Below are 15871 nucleotides of genomic sequence, written 5' to 3' on the forward strand. Positions count from 1 at the left end.
GAACATGATATGGTGCTGATCATCTCACGGATCTCGGCTATCTCCGCAAGATGGTAGATCGTACAACGATCCTTGACCAGTGTGCTGGTATTGGAATGTTGGGGAGTACGGAGTCCCCTCGCGTGTAGAAAGTGTTTGATTTCCCTCGTGGTCCTGGTGAGTAACAAACCCAAGCTTGGAAGATGAGCGGAAGACAGGAATGTGAGCATTGCGGAATTGATTGGAATCAACGATGGCAGACAACGATGCACTGGGAGACCATCCTACTCGGCAAATATCGGGACTTTGACAAAACCAGCTGCTCTCGGATTTTCACGACAACGACAACGATATGCGGTTTCCTCAATGTGCAAGTACGGAATCCGGTCCTGGTCGTGGTATCAATGACCATCTCTTCCTCTCTACGTCGTCGAAATGCCAACGGTGAGTACCTTGGCCTGCCGTGTCTGCGACCCTTGGATCCTCACATTCGTCTCCCCAAGCCTTGAACTAACACGAAAAACAACCACTTCGACCTCGCACCGCCGCTAATACACCCATGCGTGCTGAGACGTCGTACCACATCGGCTTGCTCACCGCATACCTCAATCCGCAGCACAAATCGCTACGACTTCCTGGTGTTCGCTTTCCGATTCCAAGTCGCTCAGGAGCGTCGCAAGCATAACGACAGACTATCACGACATGCAAAGCCGATTGCAGGCTAGACGGCTTCCGATTGATCTTGCTACTCCAGTCTCCTCCGGGATCCTTCGCCTATCGATATGTACGGAGCCGTCTTGGCGGAGGCTGACCGCTCCTTGTCTTCCGTCGATGCCCACGGCCCGGTTTTGCAGCTCGCTAGGATCATGGTTGCGGTAAGAGTTGATGGCGGTGTCGATGGCGATGTTGATGGCGGTGTCGGCGGCGGTGTGGGTGACGCCCTTGATTCCTCCGTTTGTAACCCGATAGAGTGGTGGAGTCGTGAGGAGTGGAGAAGACGATAAGACGTCTGCATGGCTCGGCACAGACATGACCGGGGCGGCCAGCGAAGATGTGCGACTGTGCGAGGCAGCGAGAATGTAGTACAGCAGGACTTCGCGAATGTCCGAACTTGTGCCACCGCCATCTTGACTGCAGCTGCTGCATCACTCATCTCTGCCGTATTATCTTGACCGAGCATCGTACGTAGGAAGCTCGTACTTCCTCACCACCTTCGACATCGCCAGCTATGGACCTGGACTTGGGAAAGATGAGAGAGGTCTTGCAAGCATTGAAGATGTCTTCCACCCCACTTCCTCCCACTCAAATGCCGACAACAACCCGTCCAAGCAAACCAGACCCTCTTACCACCACCAAGCAACCCGCCGACTCTTCCGCCACCACCAAGCATCTCACCACCACCCCTACCAAGCCACCCAGCAAACCCTCAACCCTCACTCCTCCCCTCCAACCCGACTTCACCTCCAACAACCCCTTCTGGCGAATCTCCCCCCGCCACCGCTTACAAATCAGCGACTACAAAGGCAAAGCTTTGATCAGCATTCGGGAGTGGTATGAGAAAGATGGGGAGGTGTTGCCTGGGATGAAGGCGAGTCTGCTACTCTTTTTTTTGATGCAGAGGGAGTGGTGACCGTAGTGTGGTGACTGTAGCGTGGTGACTGTAGCGTGGTGACTGTAGTGTGGTGAAGGTGTGCTGATGAGGAGGCTAGGGATCTCGCTCACGGTTGAGCAGTGGAATGTTTTGGTTGGGTTGGTGCCGGAGGTTGGGGGGGTTTTGGAGGGGAGGGGGGAGGGAGTGGGAGGGGCGGTGGGTGATTGATGTTGTGAGGGCTGATGAGTGATGGGGGTTTAGGCGGAGGGCTGAAGGAGAGTGGGGAAGGGGTGAAGGTGGTTGAGAGAAGGGGGGGGAGGTCGGTGCGAGGTGTTGTAGGTGACTACGAATCCTGGCTTTCGGTCTTGTGAGCTCTTGGTTTGTTGAGCGTGCCAGAGCCGCAAGAATGGGACTGAGGACTGCTACGAACGCAAGGTGATACGAGGAGGAGCGACGGGTACAGGTCCTGAAGGTATTCGGCGGGCGGTAAAGTCGAGAGCGGCCGGGGAAGACGTTAGTAGCTCGTCTCCATACCTTGACAGCTAGTCCGAGCCTCTTGGAAAGTGATAAGGCGATCGGATTGACAACGTGACGGCCCGGAAGCAACGCACCCGTGCATCCAAAGAAGACACCCGAACTTCGAAAGATCCTCTTTCGAAACGTCTTTTTGAAATCTAGCAGTCCGAAAGTGGACAGTGCAGACCCAGACTTGACTTCCAGCCCAAACCGCATTAGGTAGATTTGGACAATCGGTTTCGAACATCACGGCCTGCGAAACAAACGGTCATTCGACCTCGTGTTCGACAACATCGATCCGAGGAGTCGTTGCTTTGCACACCTCCATAACTGCTTTGACGCTGTGTATAATAGAACTCTGGACTGGACTCCTTTGGCTGGGGAGCGAAGTCGATTGGGCGACGTTGTTAATTGTACGCTGGGTTCCGAGCAAAGCATTGGCCAGTCTGAGTCGCGACGATCTTTGGCTATCGAGATGGCTCGCTGAGGCAGATGTCAGTATACGCTGTGCAGCGAGGAGTCGACGATCCTGGCTGACGTTGATCAAGTTTCAACTCCTGGCTTTGACCGTGCGAACGACTGCGCGGCTGCGGCAAACCATGCCTTGAGTCGCGGCGGCGTATTGCAAATAATTGGAAGGAATGCAAGTACAGCATGGATGAAGAATCGCTGAGACGCCCCTTCAAGCGTGCTTGGACGTCGATAGCTGTAGATCTCACCTCCACCGGTCAAGCCTGAGCCGGGCGACGACGCAGCAGTGAAGACTTTGTACCGTCAGGGCAGCAGCCGTGCCACACGAGCTGGCGAAGTCATCGACCTGACTGATAGACCGCCGCTGCTCGTCAGCTTCGAAGAACAGAAGTTTGCTACTCTTGCTACGCCCTTAGGGCTGACGATGGGCTTGAGTTTTGGCTCCACATCAAGCTGTTGTTGGAGGGTCAACTTCCTCGAGCTGGGATCACTGGCTCCGCCTCGACATCTGGTGACGATTGGCATCGATCCATCTTCATAAAACAGCGGCGTGCGACTTCGTTAAGGAGCCTTGCAACTTGGCGGTGTTGACTGTTCGTTTTAGGACCTCAGAGCCTCCTCCTCTCCCTTCGAAACCTTCCCTCCGTCAAATCATCCGTCCGTCAATTCAACGCACCATCTCGCAGTCCTTTCTATAACCACCCTCTATACGTTGATCTCCAATCCGTCTGCCCTTGCAATCTCCTCGTCTCCAAGCTGCTCGAAGTCTCCGCCTGCGCGCACTAGCCTTCCACAATCAGGCTTCCCAGCTCGGAAATCACCCTTATCTTTGGCCTCATTCGGCTTGCTGTCTCCATCGTCATTGTTCAGCCGTCTGCTACGGCTCGATTTCTTTGCGACCAACCTCTAGCTACTGCTTCAGCTCCTTGTTATCGGTCTTCCGCCAGTGCAACAGTCCTCGCCAACAGCCTCCAGTTGCTGTTCCTCGTCTCACCATTAGCCTTACGACACTGCTCCAACTCCTCGCCACCATCCTTTTGCCACTGGTCGAACTCCTCCCCATCGGACTCTTGCGACTTTTTCGACTCCTCGTCGTCAAGCCCATGCCATTGCCCCAATTCCGCTTCATTGGTCTCCTGCCGCTTCTTCGACCCTCATCATCGATGATGTTCGTTCCCTCATCGCGGTTCATGGCTTCGGTGACGCGGAAAGTCCTCTGTCTATTGGCACTTGAGACTGCCATATCATCGACCATACTCTTCTCCAGCGTCTGCGTATCTTGGTAACCTTGGCCAACTTGGACGAAGACTTTCACATGGCGATGCAGAGCCAGCTGCACGTTCACCTTCGATGACTCCAACATTGGCCTGAGTCTTGCACCGCTGCCTAGTTGGCAGAGCCGGCTTCAATCCTAGATTGTCCGTGTCCTGCTCTCGGTCCGCGACACATTCGATACCGCTTTGTTCCGAAAGCTTCAACGAACAGCCGAGCATATTCGGCGGCTAAAGTCTGTGCAAACGTCTGCACCGATCTTTGTGAATCATGAAGAAGAACCGATCCAGATCTCAGTCGTCTTGAGGATGTACGATGGAAGTCTCCGGTCTTGTCTAGACAGAAGTTGGCCAATTATGACTAATGCCAACTCCGTACATTTCACATCCTCGGTTGATCATCTTCCCAAACACACGACCAGCACTTAAGGGACTCCTACACCGACGAGACCTCCAATCCCAGCGTCACGATTCTGCATTTCCATCGCCGTCTGCACGACCTGCGCCATACCAACGCCTCGTCAGACGTCCGCCACCGGCGTCGGCGAAGCCTTGGCTCTACGTTTCCCTCGGCCCTGCCAATCCGCTTCTTACACATTCCGTTGCGAGCAACCACTCGCCAGGTCGACGCCACTAACGGCGTTAGCAACATCCAACAACTCCGCATCCCTCCGCTATGCAGCATCCCCTTTCTGCACATTCCTTCGTAAGCACTAGCTTACGAGTACTTCCCTCCGCTCTGAATCTTCTTCTCGTACAATTATTCGCCGAGTAACAGATCGCGAGCCCGCCGCCACCGGCGCCGACAATAACCCCTGACTTCGTGTTTCTCCTACCTAGCTAAGAAACCCTCGCATATTCCTTCGCGAGCAATAGCTCGCAAGCTCGACGCCGCCGACCGCGTCGACGATACCCCTCTTCTCCGTAGTCCCTCGACTCTACTAGCTCCTCTTCTCGCATACTATTCGCCGAGCAATAGCTCCCGAGCTTACCGCTACCGGCGTCGACTTTACCCTTTTTCTCCGAATTCCTACTCTACGAACCTCCTTCTTATACCTCTCTTCGCTAAGTAATAGCTCGCGAGCTCGCCGCCGCCGGCGTTAACTAGAAATCCTACTTATGTCTATATTTCCTTCTATCCTTCCGATCCCTCTTCCCCTATACTAATTTCCTTACCGAGTAACGGTTTATAAGCCGCCGGAACCGGTGCCGGCGTCTATAACAAACCCGTACTCCTACCTCTATTCCTATCCCTAGTAATACCTCTATCTTCTTATTCCTAATTCTTATTACTACTACTTTAAATCCCTATCCCTACCTCTATCTCTATTCCTAATTCCTATTCCTAATTCCTTAAATCTCTTATTCCTATCTCTATTCCTACTTCTATCTCCTATTCCCATCTTCTATCTCTATTCGTATTCCTATCTTTTCTCTAATCCTATCGCTCTTTAATCCTTCTCTAATCCCTCTCTAACCCCTCTCTAATCCCTCTCTAATTCCTTTTTAATTCCTCTCTAATTCTTCTCTAATCTCCCTATAATCCTTCTCTAATCCTTCTCTACTCTACTCTAATCTAACCTAGTTTAGTCGTTATCTTATTATCGTCTTAGTATTATCTTTTATTATTATTATTATTAAAGAAGAAGAAGGAAGAAAGAAAGAGGTAGTAGGAATTCCCTTCTACGTAAGTCAGAGTTTCGGAAAAGATCCTTCGGCTAAAGGGGAAAGCTAGCTTTAGAAAAAAGCTAGTAGAATAAGAGGAGAGGGAAGAGGGAAAAGGGAAGAGGGAAGAGGGAAGAGGGAAGAGGAAAGAGAGAAGAGGAAAGAAAGAAGGAAAGAGGCGTAGAGGGAAGAGGGAATCGGCGCGCGGAGCGGGAAACGGTAGAGGAGCAGTAGAAGTAGGAGGCTAGGAAGTCGGCGGCCGGGAGGAGTAGGAGTAGCGGGACAGAGTAGGCGGCGGCGGCGGCGTAGAGAGAAGGAAGGCCGAAGCGTAGGAGGCGGGGTGTCGGCAGGGCGGGCAGCGGAAGGGAGGAGGGATGAAGATAGGGCAGAGTGGTAGGAGGGGCTCGGCGGCGGCGAAAGGGGGTCGGACTTTCCGACGGGCGGAGGTCTTTGACGGTCACGGGCAAGACGTGGTGGTTGGACAAGGCTATTTTGGAGAGATCTCTGTCTATAGCTATGTACTTCCCGTCCGTCTACTACTCTCTCCGCGATCTCGCCAGCCTTGCGGGCTTGTTCCGTGCACTGAGTTGGAGCGTCGAGCGTTGCGAGGCGCCGGCTCCGGTGCCTGCTCGGACTTTTGCCCGGTACAGGGACGATGGCTGTCGGGCTTGCCGGGCTGGTGCGCTCGTCGCGACCATGAACCGCATCCGTGGAAGTGTCAGATTCGGACGAGCAGCATGCTCTGCGAAGTCTCCGCACTAGCTTCGACCTGTTGTATGCCATCGGCTCCATCTCCTCAGTTAATGGGTCTTCGCCGCTCCCTTGCTCCCTACAGTCACGCTCCATGTGCGGCTCGGGTGGGTTGCATAGCCAGCATCGCTGTCCGCCGCGGAAGGGCAAATCTCCAGTCGAGCCGTGAGGCTGTTCTGCATGGGAGGTGTGCCGAGCACGCGGAGCGTTGCAGGACCGAATGTTGTGCGAAGCCGCCATTTCCTGGAGCCGAGGTGCGATGAGACATGTCGCTGCTGATGCTGGCATGATCTTGATGAGAGCCAACTTGGTGCTGGAGAGATCCGGTGATTCGGCATCATCGGCGTTGACGCAGACGTGCGGAGAACCAGTAAGCTTGGATCACGGTGAGGCCTGCTGTTCCTGCTCGCATAGAGATGAGGCTGCACTCGACAATCCTGCCGACTCTTCCTTTGCCGTCGTTGTTGCGTGTCTGGTCGTTTGACGTGCCTTTTCGTTTAGAGGAAATCCGACAAGGGGAAAAGAAGAGAGGGAGAGGCGGCTTGCAGGTGGCGTCTGGACTGGTCGAGCTGAGAAGTTGTCCATGGGAAAGACGTGCCGTTGAGCAGTTGCGGGACCTTTGACACTGTCCCCAGCGTAGAGGGCTCCAACGCAATGGTCGTCACGAAGCCGTCTTGTTCATGAGGCCGTTCCCGTCTAACAGTGGTTCCGCATTTCCTTATCTTCTTCACCTTATGGTATCGAACGCATGGAGCGGCTGTCACATTGGGCCTCCTCATCGCAGACTGCTCGAGGAATGTTGCCGATGTCTTTCTTGCTGAGCCAGACTGCGGCAACGAGGGAAATCCATCCGAGCTTGTTGTCCACGTATTTCAGATGTCCTGTCCTGAACCGCACAGTGAGTACACATGAGTTCAGCCCTCAAAGTAGCACATATCGCATGTGTTGTACCAAATGCCGTCTTTTCTCCTTATGTCTCCAGCTTTCAACTCTTCCAACTCTCCACCTCACCCGGAATGCTCAGCGACATGGTCCAGTCGAGTAGACATCGTACGGGTATAGTCTCGTAAAAGGAAAAAGGAGGTGCAGTCGGTTAGGTAGCAAGGTATACAAGCACGCGGGAGGTGTGCACGGCATTTCATGCGGTCGGTCGTTCGTAGCCGGGCGACGTGTCCGGCAAAGGTTACGTGGAGAGATTGATGCAGACGACTAACCAAGTCGTTTATTGCGGGGTGGAAGGAACTTATCCGAGGGGGAACGAGAGAGAGAGAGAGAGAGAGAGAGAAAGAGAGAGAGAGAGAGAGACGTCCAGTGTGGGATCGGAGTCGCGGGCCGACGGCCCGTTCCCACTGGTCAGCTTTTGTCGAGACATCACATGCACCACACGGATTCTCCACACTGTTCGACAGATCGCACTGCTTGCTATGCGAAGACAGACCATTGCGTTAATCCGGGCCCGCGTTAAAGCTGACGGACGTCTCCTGCTCCTATGAACCGGTCTTACACCTTATACGTATCGCTAACTCTCTTCCGTCTAGTCTAGCCTAGGCTTCTTTGTATGAGAATCCAAAAAGTGTCTCTCCTGAGCTGTCCAGCGACTCCAGCTTCGCCACGCAACTTTGAAGAACGTATGTTAGTCTCCGATTGCAGGAGACATCATTGAACTTGCGTACGCCTTCGTACGCCTCCTTGCCGAGTTGCACCGTTCCCAACTTGCAACCAAAACTCTTTCGCAACTGTCGATGCTCGCCAGTGAGGTGACATTTCAGAGGACGGCCCCTGCGAGCTGACTCCTACTGGACAGTCCTCATGTCAACGGCACAACCAGCCCGGGGTTTCCGAATGATCTAGTCATCGACAAGAGCGCCTTGTCGTTCGTCTCCGGTACCACTTTGAAAGCCCTTATCGTGGCCAATCTGGTGCGGAGACTTCCGTATGCGAGAGTGCTGTCGCGGAACCTGGACGATGACATCCTGATTTACACCTTCCGAGCCGCCGCAACTGGGATGCTTGTCCGAGTCTTGCTCACTGCCAGGGTCCTCTTCGACTTCACCGCGGAATACAACAGACTTCTATGATCACCTCTTGCCAACCGAACTTCATGATTCCCTCGCACGATCGGCTCCGGAAAGACTCCGTCTAGAACAGACTGATCCTTCGCACGTCGCTTTTAGACGAAGACTTCGAGAGCAGGTCCTGGACTCATGGCACAGCACACGCTAGCCTTTCAGACTCATGTGTCAATACTGATCAGATGCAGGATTGGTGACTTCACTCCATCAGTGCGATCCGAAGCAGAAAGTTTCTGCGACCTCGAAAAAGTGTCTCGGCGCAAATAAGCCGATCTTATCGGTCCAGCATCAACTTCAAGAAACTCGTGCAGAGTCTGACAATTGAACAAGGACGTCGAATGGCAGCGCCGAATCCATGCCGAAGCTTCCATCGAGCGAGCTGGCCGGAGCCGAACAGTCGACAGTTTAGGCCACGGTCGTGCACAGCGGTTCTTGAGCGCTGTTCCTGCCGCAAGCCTGTTCCACCGATCTCTAACCCAGCTATCCCAGAGATGTAACTGCACTATCGGACAAACACAGCTCTGCCGAGACAGGCACCTTCTTCGTCCCTCATCTCTGGAGGACGACTTACCACAGTACCCCACGTGCCGACGCATCACCTCGGAGTGTCCGATGCGTGTGTCACGCATTTACCACTCGCAAGCGGCGGGAAGGAGGAGCTGTCACGGGTCGCAGTGAATGGGATGATTGCACTCGGTGTTTACTGATGTTGTTCTTCCTCATTGGTGGTTTCGTGTAGCGGGCGGACGATGGAGATGCTGCGTCGAAATGATGCTGGTGGGGAAGATCTTCGAGTGGGCATTCCTGCACAGCTGCATCGTTACTGAAGTCAGGCAAACAGAGATTCATGTCGACATACTTCAGTATGCGCATCCATCGCACGGTGGAAGATTCTCGCCGCTTTCAGTCTCACTACTCCTGTCCATACTGCACAATGGGTTGTCATACTCAAATGATTTCCGGCCTGATTTGGCTTGAGATGTTTCAGATGCGCAGAAGACCTTATCATAAGTCGACGACAGGACATCCATGCACAGCCGAGCACGAGGCTGTCATCCTCCCCGTCAAAGATCCCACACAATGCTGACGATGTTTACAAGAACTGCGATACACTTTATGCGGAGGAGAAGCCAGTCGACCAATCGACTCGTCCGAGATCTCAGGTCACCACCAGCTCTTTTACCGGAACGATGGTATCTAGCGGTGTCGATACGCCGATTGCCACGCATCATACACGAGCGTGGCACTCTTCTCTTTCTCATCAGGCCGGATTGAAGACACATAAAGACATCATCACCATCGTCGTACACGAACAGGAAGTAAGTCATCGAGCAGCCTTGCCATGGAACGTATCCAGGCTCAGCGTCATGCTCAGGTGCAGGCTCAGCAGAAAGCTCAGCACAAGGCTACACTCCAGCATCAGGCAGATCTCCAGCAGTACCAGTCCCGGGTAATGCAGCCCTCGTTCCCGAACCAGACGTATGCCAATGCTCGACTCCCTGGCGTCTTCGCTGCCGCCTCCAACGAGGACCCGCAACTTGCGGTCCCCTTCGCTGTTAGACGTGAGTAGCAGAGGTCCCGCTGAGACCAAACTGTTGCCAAGATAGGGTCCAGTATTCCTACGAGCGTCAGTATCGGACTTGTCTGTTCAGTCCTACCGATCTCGTGGCAAACGATCTGAGGGATAGTCCGTCTCGAAGTTGCCCTCATCTTCAGCCGTACTTTGGAGCACCGGAACTGTTGAGTAAACATACATCGGGAAAGAGACCATCATTAAAGGATAGCTCGAGACGTTGACCAGGAACTCCACATTGGCGAGCGCACTTGCCGGATCATCGAGATTCTGCCTGACCGTTGAAATGGCCAGATCATCAATCTTGTCGCGCCGCCTCTTCCACCTCCACCTGTAGCCTTGTACTTCGTTGTCATGTAGTCGGACATCCGTAAGAAGACCAGATACGTCCGTTCAGGACCAGGACGCAGATCGGAAGAAGACTGTACAATCCCTGAAGTCCGGTCGGGTCTGCTTCTAGACATCGTGGCAGCGGGTCGGGATGTCGAGACAGATATTGACAGCTGCTATTGAGAGACCTTGCAGCATCTGCGGTCGTTGTCCATTCTGTTCATCTCGACCCGGGAGAGAGAGAACAAATGTCTGCGGGCTCGGAGATCTTGGTTGAAGCCTGGGTATATTGCCCCCTGCTTGAGGCGAGGCGAGTCTTTCTTTGTACCAGGTGGTTCTCAGACGGCTGTTTTGATACTAACTGACGGGCACGAAATCCCAATATCCTAAGAAGACTCCTGAAGTTGATGAACATTAATCTTCCCGATGTCCAACGACATCTTCTCCGACAGAGCTCAGCCACTGCTTCACTGGCTCGATGTAATCAACCCCTTCATCATAATCAGACATCAACGTTACAAACACATCATCCCAAACTGAGAGGTTCTTCATCCGTCCTCCCCCCGATTGCACTTCAATATCACCTTGCAATACCACCTTACAGAGTATGAAAGACGCAGAGGGGGCAGAAGAGGGCTAGGATCAAAACGGGGAGTTGCAGGAATCGTCCAGAAAGGATCATCCTCCTCTTTTTCATAGATCAAGTCCATCCGGCAATCCCAGTTCGGCCGAAGTCGACGTCTGTCCGAACGTCGCTCTTTGGAAATGGTGAAAGCTTGATCGATGTAGTTCGACTGCCGGGAATGCAGATCAAGTGCTCGGTGACAGCGGCGGCTGCACCGTTGACGAGGCTGACGTGATCACAGTCGGTAGCTTTGACAATATAAATCACTGCCGAGAGGAGGCAGTTTAGTAGGAGTTCCGGAGTAACGAAGTTCCGGAGATAAGTTCAAGACTTGAGGGGTGAGTGTGAATGAATGAGGACGAATTTCACAGTGGCCGGATCCCTGAGGGACAACCTTCGAAGGACTGGCAACAGCGAGCAGAGCGTCAGGACTCTGACCGAAGCGATGGTGGGTAATGATCAACTCCGAGTCTCGGCTATGCGACCTCGATCATAAGGACTTGGTGGCACGCTGGCGTGTGCGGCGGTCTGGACGAAGCTTGCCTCTGCTGAATGTTGGCTCGAGCCATCTGCTCCGCGGAGTCGTTCTGACCGATTGGAAGAATTGTTGCCGTTATCGGCAACCCTCCGTACATTCGTTCTTGTCCATGATCCTGGAGATATTTGCCGAGGATCTTCTTAAGATAGTCGTACTCCTTGACCGCGATGGTGGCAAGAGAAGATTGCTAGTAGTCGGCGCCGTGTTCGACTTCTCCTGTTGGGTCTGCTCAGTTGGCTCCCGAATCAAATCAACCTCCACCGCAGTCTTGAAAGACTCCTCCGTTGATCCTCGGCAACAGCATCTTCGAGCGTTGTGGTGGGACCTGTCCGCCTGTGCGTCCTTGACCCAGGCACAACGGTCGGGACGTCCGCACGACTTCCTATGTTGCTCGGCGACTTGGAAGCATTCCCTCGACAACGACGCTAATAGCGAACCACACCTTGGAGAGAGTGTCGCAAACGGCGACGCTGGCAAGCTGAAGAGTCGACTGCGGTAGTCAAGCCTCAGAGCTTCTGGTCGAAGAACGCTGGTGTCCAAAGTAGTGGAAATCGAGCTCAAGCAACGAGGCCGATACAAGCCGACGTGAGGAGATCGGAGAGGAGTTTTCTCTGGTGGCTCGTTTGACCATTGAGGTCGTCCAGCGGAAGGTCGTCCGCGAGTCGTCGATGGGCACTTGTAGACGACCAAGCTGAGAGCATGATGCACTATAGAACCTATCTCCACGACTCATCCACAGCCACGCTGGTCAGTCGACATGCGTTCTGGGGATAGGTACATCAGTTACTGGAAGCCAGGTCGACTGCGATCTAAACCCAAAGATACATCAAGGTGGGTTCCACGCTCAGGGTGGACCATTGTGGGTAAGTTGCCTCTTCGTGACTCGGCAGATGGGCGTATCGGGCATGCATTGCGATGCCATGACCCAGTGGCGTTGCTCAGCAGCTGGCTTCGTCCCCATAGGTATTGCTTCGCTGTGCGGCACATGATATCTGATGACGGTTGCAGGGCCGCAAAGATTCATGATGGTATCTCCGTAGAGCTGGCTATTTCTGCTGCTCACTGTTCGCTCCAGTATGTCATATGGACGCTCTTCCTTCCGTCAGCGCAGGCGACTTGATTCCTGGGGGTCCAATGCTGTTTCACCCGCTAGTACAGTTGATCTCTTTATCGCAATGTTGATCGTTGATAAAGCCACATTCGGCGAACGGCTGCTAATGTGAACGTTGAGCGCATGATGGTGGATAAATAGCATACGAAAAACGGTGGCATTCGATTCCGCACGACCAGATACGTCTTGATCGCCCGAGCCGTAGTTTAGCGTCGATCTGAAATCTGACATTGGGAAGGCACCGTCATAGTGCTGGCAGCAGAGTCATCCAGCGCTGAGACGCCAATGTTGAACAAGTATCCACTGGAGAGCCTTTCGTTGTACGAGCTGTGATTACGGCAGCTGCAGTGGTCAAGCTAGCGGCGGCAAAAGCAGACGCCCCTCCTCCCAGGAGTACGAAGTACTGCATGTGCAGAGTTGTTTCTTGTGGTGGATACTCTGCTGACGAAAGACACCCACGTGAGGGCCGTATTGCTTACAGCCAACGATGCGGCACGACGGAGCAATTGGGCTGTCGTCTATTTGACTTTCTCATAAGACTTCTCTGGCCATCGACCTCTTCCTCTTAACCCAGTTTCTCGACCGCTTGGACTCGATATCGGGAGCGGAGGGTAGCAGCGTCCAAGGACGAGATCTTGGCCATTCTACCAGCCGGCTTGGCCGGCGCCTAACTTGTTATTTGAAGAGATCGAAGCCCGGAGGCGTGAGATTGCATCTCTCGTCTTGAAGAAAGATCTATGTTGATCCGCAAGCTCGGTGGCGGATTCATGACGCACTGCAACGGCTAGCGTATGTCGTTGTGAGCCACGAAACGAGACTGTGCGGAAGGTATGTCGTCTCATGACACTCGCGCATCTCGCGAAGACTGGGTACAATCAAGCTGTGCTTGGCTCTTTCAACTCCATCCGTAACGGCGTCCAGAGACAGACCAGTGGCAGAGCACGCTCAGGCTCGAGGTGGGTGACCTCCCGCGGGCGAATATCAGAATGCGCACTTGACCTGCCTGATCATTTCGTGTTCGCTATGCTTCCAGATGGTCCGACTCTGGCTTCGGACCTTCTGATGTTGCATGGCCGCGAAGTCCGCAATGTCGGCATTTTACCAGATGTGAGTGATCTGTTCTTGACGGGGATCTCCATGGGTTTGGATGAAGAAGAAGGTCTCCTCGGCGACAATCAGATATGCGGCTTGATCGGCATACCGACTGGGCAAGGATGTGCGAGGGATAGCAGGTCTGAAGATTTGCATTGGGACTCGGCAGCACTGCCTCTCATTGTTCAGCGATAGGGCTTGTGAGATCGCCAGCTCTGGCCGCCTGCCACTGGAGAACATCATTCATGGCAGTACACCACTTGAGAGCCTGAAGGACTCCAGGCAGATGTCATGCGACCTTTCGACGTCGATGCTGCTCCTATACTGGGCCAGTCCTTTGGCGCCCAGACTCGCTGTTGCTGCGTTTCGTTCGAATCCCGGGTCATCAGGGACTGCGAAATCTCCTGTGGGAGAAGTGGTCTCGATTTCCTGCGGGGGCTTTGCCGTCTGTTCTGGAACCAGATCTGGACTTCCTTATCGCCGAGAGCAATTGCCTTAACCATCTTAAGTCGAGCTGCTTTGTCGGGGAGTCGATCACGGTTGTACGTAGCTTCTGAGAGTCTCTGCCTTTCGGGACTTGTCCTCTTGCGTTTCTGTCGAGCCATCGGCAGGTCGTCCATGTTCGAAGGCTGATTGTGATGCATACTCTGCGCTGGATCTCGGTGCAGCGCAAGTTCCTCCCCTGGCAAACCACGTGGGCTGGCCGAGAGATGATGACAACCTCTCCAACTCATTACTGCTGTTCATTCCATTTGGCGCAAGGCCCGGCAGACTTCGTGCATGGACGAGCGTCGAATACGGCGCTCAGGTGAATGCAGGCCGACAGAAATTGCGGCCGCGGTGTGCCCGTCCAACCGGCGAGCGCAGAGTTGAAGAGATCAGTCGGCGGCGGAGGGGAGATTCAGGGCGGCGGCGGTATCGATGGCGAGGTAGATTGAAGTCCAGCGTGGCAACTGCATGTGGAACATCGCTATTGCTGCATTGCTGCCAGGGCCAGCAGTATACGCCGAACCATGCTTCTGACAGTCTCTCCCAAATTCGATTCAAGCTGTTGCCATCTTGCGATCAAGATCTTGATGATACATGGATCGTGAAATGTTGCTCGCTGCTTAACCAAAGACTTTCGATGTCTACCTCTGGTCTTCCTCCGTGCTGAATTCATAATTTCCAGTCAACGCTCGCCGATCGGGACCGTTGTTATCGTCTAGCCAAAGCCTCCGGGCGTTGTACAAGCAGACGCCACCTGGAATACTTGCTCTGCGACAGTACCAGGCATTTGACCCAGCAATCAGGTGTCTTGCGCAGCGCCGAGGCCCGAGGCCATCAGCTTGATTAGTAGCAGGGAGAGTGAGGCGCCAGTATTGTTACAAGGAGAGGTTTCATGAGCGTTCATCTGGTCGCTTCGGCGAGGTCAATGTCGCGTAATGTTGCAGAAAGAAACCTCAACAAGAGCTTTCCCTGAAGAGATGACGAGCAGAGCACTCCATCATTCATCGGGACAGTGTCGATACTCACAACCACTCTCCACGCCCAAATCCCCAATGCCGGTCTACAAACGCAGTAACTCCAAGTAAGGTTTATATTCCACAAATTTCCCCTTCATCCAATCAAGAAAACCCGCCCATTTGGCCGCTTCGTAAGAACTCGGGCTTGTAGTAATATAACGATTTGGAAAGGGTTGCTGGACTCGTGTTGTCTCGAGAGTTTGTTTTTGCTGATTTGTCGGGCATTGAAAAGCAATCTTTTTGCCTGGGAAATCCCGCATTTGTTGTTTTGTTGTGATGGTGCTCGAGTTCGAGTCGTCGCCAAGGGGTTCGTTTGTCGACGTTCGGCTCGGAAATTCTCTGCTGGTCCGCTTGGGTTGTGTGCTACGGCTTCAGTGTTGAAAGGCCAAGACCAGGACGAATGATAGAACAGGTCGCTTCAAGTCTCTCGAGACTTGCTGACCGAGCAGCAGGGTACTCGCGTCGAGGAGCAGATTCAGCCCGAGCAGTCCTGCAGTCCTGAAGAAGCTGAACGCGGCTCATTGAGTTGCGCAATTGTAGATCAGAGTATCATTCGTTTCGCACTGATGAGTGACCTCGATCGCAAACCTGTCCACGGCTGAGTACCGCACTCGGAACGCATCTCGCTTCTTCTCGGCACTCAATCCGTCAAGAAGTGAAAGCTGCTGGATACTTGCGAAGCTGCTGACCATCCTGATGACGCAACTCAGTTGTGCGCCAGATACGCTCGGAACCGTCAACGCTATGGCCCTCGAGGCGGCACAGGCGCTGGCAGAGTGTGT

General features: G+C 53.7%; 2 protein-coding genes across 2 annotated transcripts; both read right to left on the reverse strand.

Annotated features, from left to right (window-relative positions):
- Window positions 1-674: 674 nt before the first annotated feature.
- On the reverse strand, window positions 675-1199 carry MYCGRDRAFT_97763 (uncharacterized protein; the record flags this gene model as incomplete). The annotated part of the gene is made up of 2 exons (XM_003847218.1): window positions 675-1110; window positions 1165-1199. 2 exons carry the CDS (start codon window positions 1197-1199, stop codon window positions 675-677), a joined length of 471 nt encoding a protein of 156 aa, XP_003847266.1.
- Window positions 1200-13565: 12366 nt separating this feature from the next.
- On the reverse strand, window positions 13566-14278 carry MYCGRDRAFT_106635 (uncharacterized protein; the record flags this gene model as incomplete). Its single annotated transcript, XM_003847217.1, has 1 exon — window positions 13566-14278. The coding sequence occupies one exon, from the start codon at window positions 14226-14228 to the stop codon at window positions 13824-13826; it is 405 nt and encodes a 134-aa protein (XP_003847265.1).
- Between the last annotated feature and the right edge of the window lie 1593 nt (window positions 14279-15871).

Source organism: Zymoseptoria tritici, chromosome 16 (genome assembly GCF_000219625.1).
Source record: "Zymoseptoria tritici IPO323 chromosome 16, whole genome shotgun sequence".
Lineage (NCBI taxonomy): Eukaryota > Fungi > Ascomycota > Dothideomycetes > Mycosphaerellales > Mycosphaerellaceae > Zymoseptoria > Zymoseptoria tritici.